This window comes from Tauraco erythrolophus, chromosome 5, assembly GCF_009769465.1.
Source record: "Tauraco erythrolophus isolate bTauEry1 chromosome 5, bTauEry1.pri, whole genome shotgun sequence".
In the NCBI taxonomy this organism is placed as follows: domain Eukaryota; kingdom Metazoa; phylum Chordata; class Aves; order Musophagiformes; family Musophagidae; genus Tauraco; species Tauraco erythrolophus.
Window position 1 is genome coordinate 61,489,824 of NC_141469.1, and position 15,580 is coordinate 61,505,403.

General features: G+C 36.8%; 1 protein-coding gene across 2 annotated transcripts in view; it reads left to right on the forward strand.

The window, feature by feature from the left end:
- The first annotated feature begins 8,777 nt into the window (after nucleotides 1-8,777).
- The window catches only part of ASB5 (ankyrin repeat and SOCS box containing 5), a 33,519-nt gene continuing 26,716 nt past the window's right edge, over nucleotides 8,778-15,580 (forward strand). For both annotated transcript variants that reach the window (XM_009981122.2, XM_009981121.2), the window contains exon 1: nucleotides 8,778-8,973. In XM_009981122.2, coding sequence (XP_009979424.2) covers nucleotides 8,778-8,973 — 196 coding nt within the window. The remainder of the gene's footprint in view (nucleotides 8,974-15,580) is intronic.

The window sequence follows — 15,580 nt, forward strand, 5'->3', positions numbered from 1 at the left end:
TCTGTGGCAAGAAGCCTGTTTGCTACTGATCCATCTCACTCTAGTTTTGCCTCATTCCCTAAGTCAGTTACAAGTTCTTCATCACAAAGTATTTTTATGTCTCTTGTAAAAGCACCAAGCAGAGACTGTTGTGCCTCAGCTTGAGGAAAAGAATGTTTTGCTAGCTCTGTCATGATGATATCACTTCACTGATACCAATTTTAGTGGATGGTAAAAGCCTTTCTGATATGAACATTAGTCATGGGAGTCAGCGTATAGTGACATGTGCTTGCAGAATGATCTTTTAACTCTCATCCCTACCAAGTCATGAAACTGACTTTGTAATTTCCTTTTATTAATACCATTCACCAGAATATACTTTACACAGAAAGGAGGCGAATAAAACCACTTTTACTTAGACTGGAAGAAAACCTGGCAAAAGTTTGAAGAAAGTGGGTAGAAAGTTAAAGGAAACAGATGATTTCACTGTTTTTAGAAACAGTTTGTACTGAAGGAAAAAAAAACAGTTAAATGATTAAAGAAAAATTAAAAGAGAGACTATAATGTAGAACAAAATTACCATTTTGAAAGGAATTCAAATTGGTGACAGACAACATTCACAACTGGGAGATATTATTATATATATATAAAAGAAAAATTTTACTTTAGAATAATTAAGTCATCTCATCTACATAATTTAAAGGCCTTACACCTAAATACATGAAAATGCTATAGTTCCAAAATAGTTTCTGAACTCCAGTTAATATTAACTCAAACAGCTGAAGAGCACTAGCTAGGTTTCAAAGTAGCAGAGAAGCATCAGTTACAGGTGCAAGTCTGGTCTTTTGAAAACTGTCAGTTGAAACAGAAAATTTCTGTTGAGTTCATTTCTTGTGTGCTAACTGTGCATGTGATGAAAACCAAATCTTCATATCACGGCTCTTCTTGGATTTGAATGTTACTGGTTTATTTATTTACTTACTTGTTTAGAGACAGCTGTTTAATTAAAGAATATGTGATGATTTGCTGTTCATTAAAGAAAAGATTAACTGTAAAAACTGCAAAAGTACTAGGTTCAGTTACATGAATTTAGATTAATAGCATGGTTGCACTGCCAGCTAGAGACATGAGAAATAGCACAGTTAGCTCTGTCAAGTTAGTTCAAATATCAAAAGCATAGTAGCTGTAGTACCACACACATAAGAAAGAAGGTGAGTTAGCTGCTGAAGGAGGAATCTGTGGAGTTCTATAGACGTGGTTGGTGGTGAAAACATTTGCTTAGACCCAAGAAAAGAACTATATGAAGAGAAGGAGATGGAAAATGAGGAGACTTTTCCAAGTTTCATTGATACAGCCCTATCAGTAGATTGAGCCATCAAAAATTACAACTAAGCATCCTTACTAAGAGGCAGCTTGTATATGCATTTTGACATTACTCTCTTCTCGTAGTTTGCTCCTACTTTTTAACAGGAGGTTACTGTCTCTGTAGCAGAATGGGTGGTAGGGGCTGCATTGTTTTTTTTCAGTGTAAAGTCCAGCAGGTTAGTTTGAACTCATCAACAGTTTAAATTACCAGAGTTTGAACTGGAGTGGCTGAATACCAATACACGTTCCTTCCTGCTGATTTCCTGGAAAGGAGAAAGAGGGGCAGGAACCTTTAGCTGAGGAATGGAATGGGCAGCTGGAGGTGGTTAACTTTTTTAACTCTTGGGGGACAAGATTTGCTAGAGTTTGTCTGTCAGCAGGCTGTGTGTGCCTGCTCTCTGACACGTTTCTGGTTTTAGTAATGTCTCCAAGTACACACATGACTTATTTTGGAATCTTCTTCTGTAGTACTCCTAATAGGGTTGTGTTAGGTATCCAAAGAGAAGCAACAAATACTCTAAGGCAAACTTAAAATGCTTCTTAGCAGAACTCAGATTGAATTTACTTGTAAGCAGGTCAGTTACACCTGCTTCCCTTCTGTATAAGACTTGACTGTCAGTGATTAGCTGGACTGGTTCAGCAGATCAAGCATGCTTCTATGATAATGTTGCTGGTAGCAGGTATCATGCTGTTTGATATTAAGGCTTGTGGTTGAAGTGGAATCTATCACCATTGTGAGAAGCAGCTATCTGGTGGGTATATAACAAAGCGATACAGCTTTAAAATCTCTGTGTATTCTTTCAGAGAACTGAGAAAGTTTGAAAACTTAAATATCTGGGTTACTTTTTATGTTTTTAAATATATATGATATAGAGAATGTTTGTTATGTCTAGAGGTAGCGATTGATATTTAAATCCTTGACTATCCCTGAACTAATCTTTGAAATTCAGTTCTCTGGAAATCCAAATATGCAAGTCTGTATGTCAGAACTATTTTCTAGGGTGCGAGTAGTATTTTCAACAGACAGAAAAGACAAAACACCTGAGTAAAACCTATTTAAATTAATTAAAAGTTAGCAGTAGAATAAGAAAGCTTTTCATGATGTGACAAATGAAAGGTTGCATCGTTCATGTAGCAAAAGAATGTGATTTGTATAGAACCTAAACTGTATCAGAGCACTGATTTTAATACAGTGGAGAAGAAAAAACAAAAGTACTACTGTATCCACCCAAAGACATGAAATTGGACTTTCTGGAGAGTTTGAGAACTGATGGAAGTAATGTGCTACACCAAAATACAGAGAGAAACTATATATGTAACAGAACTTGTATAAGACTTTTGTGTGTGTGTGTGTTAAAGCTTTGTAAATGAACTGGTGTGTTTCATAGTCTTATAAGAGAAGAGTAATGGTGTCCAAATACATAGCTGTCCAGTAGAATGAGCATCAAAAGTCAGAGCATGACTGCTAAGAGGAGGAGGGTAACATGTTTCACGACACTTATTCTGATTTTCCCCTGTTACAACACTTAAAATGTCATTGCATTGCATTTTGAAAGAGACTTTTGGTTGAAGTCTTTAGTTGGGCAATCAGCAGACTAACATGAGTTTCAAGAAGTGCAGAAATCTGAATGAAACAGCTTTTTTTCATTGTTTCAACAATGCAGAATCTACACTGCATTGTTTGTGTAGATTCTGGATAGGCATGGCATTAAGGTACTTCAGGAAGATAAGCTGTAAAAAGGAGATGTAAGCCTTTCATTTGTTTGTTTTACAACAATGTGTTGCTGTACAGCAAACGCAGCTCTCAGGATTTTGTGCTTAGAATATGGCTTTGTCATATGGTCAGGTAAGTCTGTAGAATTTTTAAGGATAGCAACAGAGCGCAGTGAAAAAGCAGTTCAGACTGTACTGAGCTTGGTCTTCTCTGGACCAAAGTTCTTGTTCTCTCACTTTTCTTCTTTTCATACCCCCAGAACAGTAGCACAAAGTCCAGGCGTTGGCCACGTCTTCTCTTCACATTTTCCAAAGAAAGAATAGTGTCTAGCTTGTGCTAATGGGCTTGAGTTCCTGTTTAGAAAAGGACTCAGCAGCTGTTTGGTGTCTTCCAGTCACTCCAATTTCTGAATTTCTGGTAGCTGTCAGATAAATATGATTTGTTTGTTTTTCCGTGCCTGAGCATAGATGCATAAGTGAAGGATATTGTTGAAAAGAACATTTAATATTTTTTAAAAGTTGTTTTATGGTATGTCTGTCTTCTTTTGCCATACCTTCAATGTCAACTTAAGATAACATTTTGCATAACAACATATCCAAGCAAGTGCATTTTAAAATAGATGCTCCATGTCTAGGTTTGTTCAGTTCAAATGCTTTTAATAGGAAATAATATTAAAAAATTGCTTAAAGAACATACATCAAGAAGGAAACAATATAAACAACATTGGATAGCTTTAGATGACTCAGAAAAAAATTGAAGTATTGAGGGTTAGCATCCCATACACCTATTAAAATACAAGTCAGCAGGTCATTAAGCAGGTCATTTTTCATGCTGAATTAGAGATTGCCTTTTTAGTAGCTCAGGCTTCTCAGCATTTTTGAGTTCTTCATCGTATACTGTATGCTTACATCAGAAACTCAGTACTAGAACTAGTGGCTTCTTACTAATGTTATTATAAACTCTTTTTGGTTTGCGGTCATTTTTTTCAGAATTTTCTCCTAGTGGGTTGTCTGTGATGTATAAAATAATGCATTCTTCAAAGCGCCTAAGAGTTCCAGTTCCTCTGCCTGGCATCCTATTTTGTTTAGTTATCTTCTATTTGTTATTAGCCAGAAGTTTCAAAACCAGGATGCCTATCTTAACTTCTTGTATATTTTTAGCCAAATCTCTTATATGTGGCGAAAGACATGCAGGTGAAGGGTCATACAAATAATTCCTTATACTGTATCACATATCTCGTCTTTAAAAAACCTTTTTCACATTCAGACATTTAGATGCATCTCCAAAATACTGAAGAAAACTATTAAGACCATCTGTAACAGAATTTGTGCCGTGAGTATAGTTACTCTTCTATAGCCTGCATTAATCTAATTTAAGGATATAATTTTAAAAGATTTGATTAGATGTAAGTATATTTTACAGAACGCAAGACACAGTATACATTATTAAAAAAATGTGTTTCTAAGGGGCTTACAGTCTTAGTATTCAAAAATGCCTTCAAAGACTAGATACTATAATCAGTTGTGTTGTTTTTCTTACGTATCTTGCCCTACTGAAAATTAAGCACACCCGTCTTCTAAAGCGTTGAGGAAAAATCGCCAGGATAAAATAAAGAGTTTATTAATGGGGTTATGTAACTAATCATAGAAGATAGAGAATACTTTTTTCTAAAAGTTACTGACTTAGGTTATGAGTAAATTGCACTGCATTTCACAACCAGTTTGAATGAACATAAACAGGTGCTGCTGCTGAATACTTTCTTTCTGCACTTGGCCACTACACAGCACGGCGTTAAAGGGGAGGCTACTTTATCTGAGCCCTAGAGTTTGAAATTAATCACTTTTATAGTCGTCATAAATGGCAGTATTGCTATCTTGAATATACTGGTTGTGTTCTTTAGAAATGCTAACTGAACAAGCTACATTAAAAGGTGACTTAAAACCATAAATTCTGGCATTTGAAGTTTTAAAAATGGTTTTAAAATTAAAGTGCTTAATTGCCAGAAATGGGGAAAGCATACTAGAGGAATGATTACATTATTCTTGTTTTATTTGCTATAAATATGCTGGTATGTCAAGCTAGGGGGATCCTTGTCTGTCACAGTATTACTGTGTTCTTAAAACAAAACAAAAATATCCTAATGTTGTGTATCCAAGTGTAGCTTGGTTCCATTTTCCTGTGTGCTATGATAAAACCTGAAACGTTACAATAATTTTACATTTTATTTAGATTTGTTATCCAAATTTTGTATTAAATGAAAATTTATTAGATACCTAATTAGTTTCAGTATTGTTTTCACCAGAATATCTGAGTGTTTTGTTAACAGCACTGAAGTCATCTTCAGAGTACTCCTCTTGAGTGGTCCTTTTAAACCCATTTTCCAAGTGAGGCAGAGATATTTGATTCCCAAAAGTCAATGTGAAAGTCCAGCTTAAGTCACTGCTCTTTTCAAGTGCTTTGATATTTTTGTAACGTTGTGTACTTGTTACATATTGCTGATGCCTCTCTACTTGGAAGCTCCCCGTATTCCACACCGCTGCAAGAGACCAGCCTCCAATCGCTTCGTGTTATTGTGCAACAGAAAATTTGGAACACATACCTGCCAGTGTTTTACACTCTTTCATGGCATCACATGGACTCATTTATTTGTTTACTTGCACTTCTGCTTTTTGATTTCCGTTGCAACATCTGTACCTTTCTGTTCCTGGTTCTCCCAGTCTACATGGGCTTGCTCTCAGCTATTTCGTGTTCGAGTCTCAGTACTCACATTGTTAATTCTTCTGAAATGCCGTGGGAGCGTTAACATCCAAACAGTTGTTCTGTTTTCATGACTGGGTGCCTGGTAGCGTGGGTTTGCCAACCAGCCGTAATGGCAGTTTCTGCAGAGCTTGAGTAGCCTTACATTGGGATAAACTTGATTGTTCTGTGCAGCTGGGAGAGTTCCCAGTCAAGCTGGCACATATGATTTACAGAGCTTTAAAAAAGAAGAATTATTGTTAGGAGAGTAATTTTGCCAGCTTCATGTGAGCATGTGTGAACTGAAATTCTCAAAACTCGTAATTTATTTGATTTTTGTGTAGTTTGTGGCTAAAGAGGGAAATTTTTGAAAGGATGGAAGACAAGCTTTGATACATGAACAACGCCTCCTGCTCAATTTTCATGTTGTTTCTAAAAGCAGTTTTACAGATCAATGAGGATTTTTGAAAGATCACTTACAAAATACTATATGCATCCACAGCCTTATTTTTGAAAAGGTTTTTATTTTTGACTCTTTACAGAAAAATTCAACCTGAAGAAGACGAGCTAACAACTGAGAAATTTCTTTTCAGTGATTTGTCTACTGTAGTTACAAGAAGCGGGAAACAGTATTGTAAGGGGAAGAATAATTCTGAGTGCTCCTGCTAAGTCCAGCTGTTATTTATAGTAATTGCTGTTTGGATTTTTGCCTCTACAAATAAAGAGTATTTTGTCATGTCAGTATTAACTTGACATGAGAGAAGTCCAGATAAGAAAGCACATTTACTGGATGACACAATGTGGAGTCAGGAAAATAAAGGGTCAGGTAAAACACTATAAAGAACAAAAATGTTTTCCATGAGATAATTACGATTCTTCCTCATTCTGTGTGGTAAATTTGCAAAACAGGTACTTAAGATGTACCTGGCTGGGAGAATTCTGTGGGCTGATTGAGTTAAGCTTAATCATACCAGTAGAAATATGGAAGTAAGAAATTCCAATACTGGATGTGTTACTAAGGAAAATATCAGTTCTATTAATGATTGAAACGGAAACTGGCAGTGGTGGCTCAGAACATAATGCCTATTTATCCTTATGGAAAACATGACACCTCAATTCAGTGTCAGATAACAATGTGCCAAATATAAAAAGGGATTTTCATTTGGCATTTTAAGTACTCACTCCTGCTTCTAACTATGGTCTGAGGAGAGCAGTTCCTATTCTGGCTGGATGAGAAAATGTCTATAAATGAAAATTAGGAGAAAATGCATGTATTTTTTCATAGGCTAATATAGTTTACAGTGTAAACTGCTTTTTAATTGCCTTTTCTAGTTACTCTTTTGACTGTTACGTGGATTAATTTTTTTCCAAAGGAAAAGACTGAATGTCTGTTTCTCTCAAGATAAGCATAATTTGGTTCTTATCTGTTAAAAATGATGTTTATTTTCAAGCATATTTCCTTTTATCATTGTCTTTTCTTCATTTCTATAAGTTTATTTGAATGTAGCTTCGAGAAAACATGTTTTTTTACTCTAATAAATTACTCCTGGAGTCAGATTTATTTATTTTACCACTTTCCCTTCAGAAATATGATTTTGTATCATATCCTTAATGTCTGCTCTGCTGTTCATTGAAGTCAGGGGGATCTGTGGATGCAGTGACATTTGTATCATACCCTCTGTTCCTGATGGACAGTTACCAGCATTCTAAAATTTTTTTTTCTGACCGTCAAACAAGAGAATCCAGAGTAGAATAGAAAGGGTGTTTCAGTTTAAGATTACTATGGATAGGGTACTTTAAACTATAATTAAAGACACTATTTCTCTTATTTAAAAGGAAATATAAAAGTTTAGAACAGAACCCTTTTCCTATGCAGCCATGATCCTTTATTTTAGAGTTATAGCTTACTTAGGAATCTAGTTCTGTCCTGCAGCTCCTCAGTTTGTATCATGTTGTGACACCACTATTTACTCAGCAATTACTCACACTAATGGGAACAATTTGTGCGTAAGTGCTGATGACTATGAGTAACAACTTTATGGTATACAAGCAAATGAATTCTTAAAAAAATCTGAGAAATTTAGATTCCTCTCTCTAAAACTGGCCAAGAGATAAAGCCTGTGATTTTATGGATTTAAAACAATATGATGCCTCACAGTGAAATGTGTATCATAAGCATTAGAAGTTATCCATGTTGTATATTTACCGTTGTATTTATTTAATTTTAATTACATTTGAATTAGTTTAATTAATTTTAGGTGCTCCAAGATCTTATTTATAAAAATATTTGGGAGTTTCATATTCATACTCTACTCTGAATACTGCTTTTTATATAATGCTATAAGCCTTATAAGCCAACTTGCATGCTGTAATACCAGATATTTTCATTCAGCCTGAACAAAATAAGAGACTATCAAAGCTGGTATATATTAAATCTCTGTTTCTTTATTATTGTGTATTTCAGGTATTCACTGATATGGTTCTAGTTTTGTACAAAGAAATAGTAGTTTAACATAAAATGAAGTGGCACAAAAAAGCAATTGTACTTAAGAAGCAGGAGAACTTATTTTAGCAAAACCTGATCACCTGAGTTACCTGTTTTAGTACATGAAATTGTAGTTAAGAATACTTTTGACAGTGTATTTTTAAACACGTATTAATAGGGTAAATAAATTAATTAGAAATGCAGAATTTGGAATGAAACAGACCTTTTAAGTGGAACAAGTACAAGCCAGGGTCTTGGAACCTGTGTCTGTTATATTCCTTCCCACTTGAATATGACCAGTCTAGCAGGAGTGGTAGTGAACTCAATACTATGTACAGTATAAATAATCGTCATATTTTGAGCAGCAGGCATCATGAGCAGCTGATATTTTCTTTCCTCAGGACCAGTTGTTCCCAAGAGTGCGTGGCTGGAGCCATATGATCTTATCAACACATTTGAGAGCCCTACCCAAACACTGAGACAGATTTTACTGCAGCAATGACTGTCATAGAAGAAAGTCGCCCTTTTGCCCAGCAGCTATCCAATGTCTACTTTACTATACTTTCCCTTTTTTGCTTTAAACTTTTTGTGAAGATCAGCCTTGCCATCCTTAGTCATTTCTACATTGTGAAAGGAAACCGTAAGGAAGCAGCAAGGATAGCTGCTGAATTTTATGGAGTTCCTCAAGGACAAGGTATATTTATACTTATTATCTTATCAGTGTTGTTTGGGGGTTTTGTTGTTACTGTGTTTTTTTTTCCAGGTAATTATTTATCTGCTAGCCTCATTTATATTTGGTTTATCAAATGATATATGTGAGTGGTTTTTTTTCTGTAGTTCTCACTGTGGTTTTTTAAGAAAAATTATCTGAAGGAGTATTGTTACACTATTTCGGCTTTTTTAAATTTTTTTTTTTTTAGGTTATTAAGTTCAGAATAAAACTGAAGTATTACAGCCAATGTCCTGTTAGGAGAGAGGCCTATACTTAAGGCTATGGTTAAGATTGCCAAATACTTCCCAGTCTAAGACGGTTTTCCAAATTGCCTCTAAGGTTCCCCAGCTTACCCATTTGTGCTTGAAATTTACCACACTTGGCTTGTGATTGTTTTGCATTGCTTTAGTGAAACTAGTCCAAATATTCCTGAGAATTATTTCTTAATTAAGATTTTCTTACATTAATTTATTTGAGAAGATATAGTCCTTCTATACTTTGAATTAGTGTCTTGGCACATGTCAGGAAGCTTACTGTTTGTCAGGGTGAGATTTTGGGCATCTGTGTGGAAACCTATCAAATTTTACTGGGTTGAAAGCTCTGGTGAAAATTCTTTTTCTGTTTGCTGAAGCAGAACTTTGGCAGAGCTGGGCACTACTGTTCCCTCAAGCTCTTCCTTGGTGAGCCAGTACCGTTTTCATTCAATGCTTTTGCTGGGTCACAGAACGCAGAAAACCCTCTCTTCTTGATTGTGGTATCCTAGTGCATGACTGAGCCATGTTTTTGTTCAACTTGGAATCCCTGCTACCTCGCTTGTCTTTGATTGTTCTTCCTTGTATTCTGGAATGACATCAAGTTTGAGTTAGGTGATGGAACAGGAAGACTTGTCTTGCCTCTTACTGCCTTCACCACTCACCCTTAGGTGTTGTGAACAAGAAGAAATAAGTCAAGTTAAATGCAAAGGGGGAAGCTGTAGAAACGAGCCAGAAATAGTTTCAAACTTAAAGATCTTTTCAGTCTTCAATGTTAGAACAAAAGTTAGACATTTTGTACATATTTAAATTTGCAAACCAGAGAGAGACTTTCATCTTAAAGCAAAGATTTACCTGAGGTGGGTTTATAGTATGTGTTTTCTGCACAATTTAGAGAGAAAGTTCTGAAACCTGAAGTTTTTGCATCTGCATATGTTAATCACATCGTTTGAACTATTATGCATGTGTGTTTGTGTGTGAGTATGTGTACAGATATATATATGTATGTGGGGGGTGTGTACGTATGTGTATTCACTACAGGAGGATGGGAGGAACTGACTCTCTATCCCACTGGCAGAAGTACTCGCAGTGAATGTGGTAGCCCTCAGTTGAAATCAAGAAATTTTATGTCAAAAACTGCTGGCTAGCTCTAAGGCAGCACATTCTGGGAAGACTAACATAGGATCTGAGTAAGGAAGGAAAAAGACTGGGAAAAACTAGAGGGAAAGGAATGATGTGCATCAGATTGTAAAGTAAAATAGTCTCTACAGTGTTACCTTTTGCTGAATCCAGGAGACTTTAGTTTGGTCATTTGTCAAATGTCTGAACTATTATATCTAAATAAATGTATATTCAGCCTTCTAGTAGCTGGCCTATGCAAAAGGTGAAAATGTATCACTCTTGCAGGTTACTGTTTTGCTCAGCTAGCAGAGATGTATATTGATTTAAAGGCTCAAACATATAGAATCATAGAATCATAGAATCGTTAGGGCTGGAAGGGACCTTCAAAGGTCATCTAGTCCAACCCCCCTGCAAGGAACAGGGATATCTCCAACTAGATCAGGTTGCTCAGGGCCTCATCCAACCGGGCCTTGAACGTCTCCAGGGATGGAGCATCCACCACCTCTCTGGGCAACCTGTTCCAGTGTTCTACAACTCTCATGGTAAAAAATTTTTTCCTAATATCCAACCTGAATCTACCTCCCTCTATTTTAAAACCATTACCCCTTGTCCTATCACAACTGGCCATCGTTCTTGTAGGCCCCCTTGAGGTACTGGAAGACCGCTATAAGGTCACCCCGGAGCCTCCTCTTCTCCAGGCTGAACAGCCCCAACTCTTTCAGCCTGTCCTCATAGGAAAGGTGCTCCAGCCCTCTTATCATCTTCGTGGCCCTCCTCTGGACCCTCTCCAACTGGTCCATGTCCTTCTTATGTTGGGGACTCCAGAACTGGACGCAATACTCCAAGTGAGGTCTCACGAGGGCAGAGTAGAGGGGGAGAATCACCTCCCTTGACCTGCTGGCCACGCTCCTCTTGATGCAGCCCAGGATGCGGTTGGCCTTCTGGGCCGCAAGAGCACATTGCCGGCTCATATTGAGCTTCTCGTCCACCAGTACTCCCAAGTCCTTCTCCTCAGGGCTGCTCACGATCCATTCTCCGCCCAGTCTGTATTTGTGCCTGGGATTGCCATGACCCAGATGTAGGACCTTGCACTTGGCCTGGTTAAACTTCATGAGGTTGGTACGGGCCCACCTCTCCAGCCTGTCGAGGTCCCTCTGGATGGCATCCCTCCCTTCCAGCGTGTCGACAGCACCACACAGCTTGGTGTCATCGGCGAACTTGCTGAGGGTGCACTCCATGCCACTGTCCACGTCACCGACAAAGATGTTGAAGAGGGCTGGGCCCAACACGGACCCCTGAGGGACGCCACTCGTGACCGGTCTCCACATGGACATCGAGCCGTTGACCACTACTCTCTGAGTACGGCCATTGAGCCAATATGGTAGAGTTGCTGTTTTTCTGCTTGGTTTATTAAAAGAAAATAGTTAATGCAACTATTTGTTGCTTAAACTGTTCTTTTTACAACTCCACACTAGTGTCTCTTAATTTTTCACTGCCCAACTTGCAGCATTTGAGTCTGGATTTGGAACAGTCCTAAGCACACGTTCAGCTAATGTTGCATAATCTGCAAATTCAGTCAGTTGTCGTGAGTAACAGACCAATCCTTGCTCTTTGGGATGCAAATAAGGCTCCTCAAAATTACTATTTTGTCTCATCTTTTCTACACCTTTGTTCTATGTTTGTAGAAGAGGGCATGATACTGTCTCAACTCACACCATGGTGTGGGATTTGGTTTGTTTATGTTGGTAAAATACACTACAGAGATACCTCAGTAGAGTTTATACAAACTTGTAACAAAATACCGTGTTCAAAGTAATACCTAGAAGATGTACAATAAGTAATGTGAAGCTACAACTCGTAACAGTAGATGATAAAATTAAACACTGAGTATCTTCCTAATTAGTGATCCTGTTTTGTGGTTTTTATTAAGCAATAGAGAAGCCTCAGAAAAAAAAAACCAGCAAAATCAAACAACAAAACAAAACAGATAAATAGCCTATCATTGCCTAATTGAAGTTTATAGTGTTTCAAGAAGTAATTCTAATTAGAGGAAATGTTAGTTTTCATTTTCTAGTTTTAACCTGATTACGTACTCCTGAAATTCTGTTAGTGCTGGTATTTTCAGTTCGCTTGTAATACTGCAAAATTAGTTTTTGCTGTTATAATGGCTTGGCTAGGATAGAATGCTATAATTTTGAAGAAGAAAGGAGCCTTTGGAAATAACGTGCTACTAGGCACAGTCATTATTTCATGTTTACTGAATTAAGCTCTTGAGTTAAAATAAGCCTTTCTTTTACAAAGCCTGATTAATTGAGGAGATTTTATGTACTGAACAGTGGTACTTGGTGGAACTCCTTTTTTCAAACTGAAGGTGTGTAAGTCAGTACAGGATTTGAGGCCCAGAGATCACACATTTCATGGCTGACTTGTTTTGTGGCTTGTTCTTTGCTGAATACAAGGAGACAGCTTTACCTGTATCATCTGCCTACTGGGGTCTTGTTGCTAGATATTTGTAGTGAAACAGATCATATTTTGTATTTCAGGAATATTGTCTCTCCAGTACGGACAGTCACCAATTTATTGCGTTAAATCTATCCTTTGGATCTCATATGTATGTGAACAGCTGGACAGGGATAGTGTCCCAATAATTAATTAGAAATTATTATATTGTGTAGGTGGCATTGAAATATAAGATCTAGATCAGTGTTCAGCATCAGCTAAGACCAGAAAAATGCATATAAAATCTCTACTAACTATTAATTAATTAATAGTTAATTAATTTGTTTAAGGAGATGAAGTCTGAGTAAAACCTTTCTTGTGCACAGCTGAAAGGCACCTTGAGAGGTAATTTGGACACTCTAGGATCAAATATACATGGGTTGTCTGGCAAATGTTTGTCTAACTTGTTTTTAAAATGCTTAGTAATTGTGATTTCTGCCATGTCCTTATGCAGCCAATTTTTGCTGTTCTCATCACTAGAATGCTTCCTACTCCCCCCAAGACCCACCTAAATCTTTATTTCTGCAAACTAAATACATAAAATATGATTAAGGTATTTATCAGTTTTTCTCCATGTATGAGAAGTAATCAATTTAAAGACTATTATCATGTATCTTCCTACCTCTTCTGTTTTTGTCTTTTCTAGAATAAACAAACAGAAAAAAAAGGATTTAACTTAGTCTGTCCTCGTAAGTCTTATTTTCTAGACCTGGAATTACTGTAGTTGCTCTCCTTTGGACTTATGCCAGTTCATATACAGTTCACAGACATCTTTACTGATGTTTAATTCCCCATGTTAAACAGAGTGCTCCAGCTGAGACTTCATTAGTGCAACCAGTGGAAATATTGGTTGTTAGCTCATATGGCATGTATATGATATCCTATGTAATACCTTCTGGAATGATGCTGCTTTTTTTTTTTTTTTTTTTTGCCACCCCAACAGTAAAGTATTAAGGATATAGTCTGTAGCCTACTATAAACCCCATGTTAAAGCAGAGTCACTGTACTATGCATTTGCTTTTTCCTCTCTAAGTGTAATACTTGGTACTGGCCTTCAGCTAACTTCATGCTCATCAGTTTCTCCATTTTACTCAAGTCTGCTTTGAATTGTTTCCCTCTGAGCAGTTGCAACACCTGCAGTTTAGTGTCAGCTACTGATTTTGTAACATTCTATCACCTGCAATATTAAAAATCAGAACAACATCAAAAGCAGGACAGTCTTTTACATTTGTTTAAAGTGGATTAATGACCCATGTCTTAATAAACTATCAGAATTGAATGCTTTTTACAGTGAAGTCAGTGGTATCACTGCCGTAAAAGAATTAAATGAAAAAGGGATCTATTCTAGTATAAAGGTCCCATTTACTGGATTATTTTTAACTTTGGCACTGATTTTGTAAACACACTCATATACACGTACTTGCCCCATTGAATTGAAAGGGCCTGATTGGTTGTTTAGAGCGAAGTGCTTTGCAATCAGGAACTACAGGAGCTGTGTTGTAAATAGATTGCGGTGCCTAGCTTTTCTTTTCTCGTCGTGTGGAAGTGAACGTGTATTTATTCACTACGGTAGAATATTTGCGGAAGTCAACATTTTACTCCTTTCTTTAGGAAAAAGTCATAGCACATATATGTTTATTCCATTTTAAAATTCTGTGCCCTACAAACTGACCTACAAAAATGAAGTGAATTGCAAATTAACTTCGAGCACAATTAGATCGTTACCAGGCTATCTGCAGTGACAGTGATCTGCATGTAAGGTTTCTTCTCTCACTGTATTTCCAGACCTATGAAGAGTTAATTCAGCCTTTTGTACAGCTGTTGCGTGACACAAACCGGAGGATCAAAAGCAACCTTTAGACTCTTCCTACTTTACCAACTAGCTGGTCATGTCACGAAAGTGCTTTGTACGTACAAGTGCCGAGTTGGAGCTTCAGCTGAGTTTTATGGTTCGATTGCTTTAGGATGACGTAGTAGTACTGTGATATGAAGTGATTTCAAAGTGTAAGTGTGTATCAAATCTTAAAAGTTAATTCCTTGTCAGGTGTTTTGAGTGTGTGAGATATAAACTCTACTAGCAGATACCAGTAAGAGCTTGGTTCGTATGGAAGAGTCCATACTTGGATAATACAGATAATTTTATAGAAGGAGATACAGTTCCCATGCATAAACTTTTTATAAAGCAAAGAGTCTATTTTATCAAAATTAAAACTGATACTCAATAACTGTTAAAATGGTTTTAGCTGCAGGCAGAAGGTAGTGTAGGGGAACTTTCTTATGAAAGGATCATTTTGCAGAAGTTAAGACAGCATAAGCGACAAACAACTCATCAGGTACTTATACAGACATCTGGGGTCTGATGTACAAGCTAAGTAGTTCTGACAACTTAAATTGCTTTTTCTTGAATATCATAGGTTTTTAATTATGTCAAGCCTCTTTGTAAAAATCTTTATAGAATATCACTTTATGCATAACTATACTATTTTAAAGTAAGATTTGAAAGTCATTTGAAAGCAGAATTTGTATTTGTAGTATTTGAGTATAGCTTCTCAGCATGTATTTGGCTGCTTTTGCAGAACTGGAGAGGTGAAAATACCCTGATTTCTTCTAAGTTTATGAAAATATTCTACTCTTGAAGGAACATAGCAGGTTCTAAGCTACCCACCTTTGCTGTATCTGCATTGGCCAGGCATGGTAGGAATGTTCAGTACACCAAT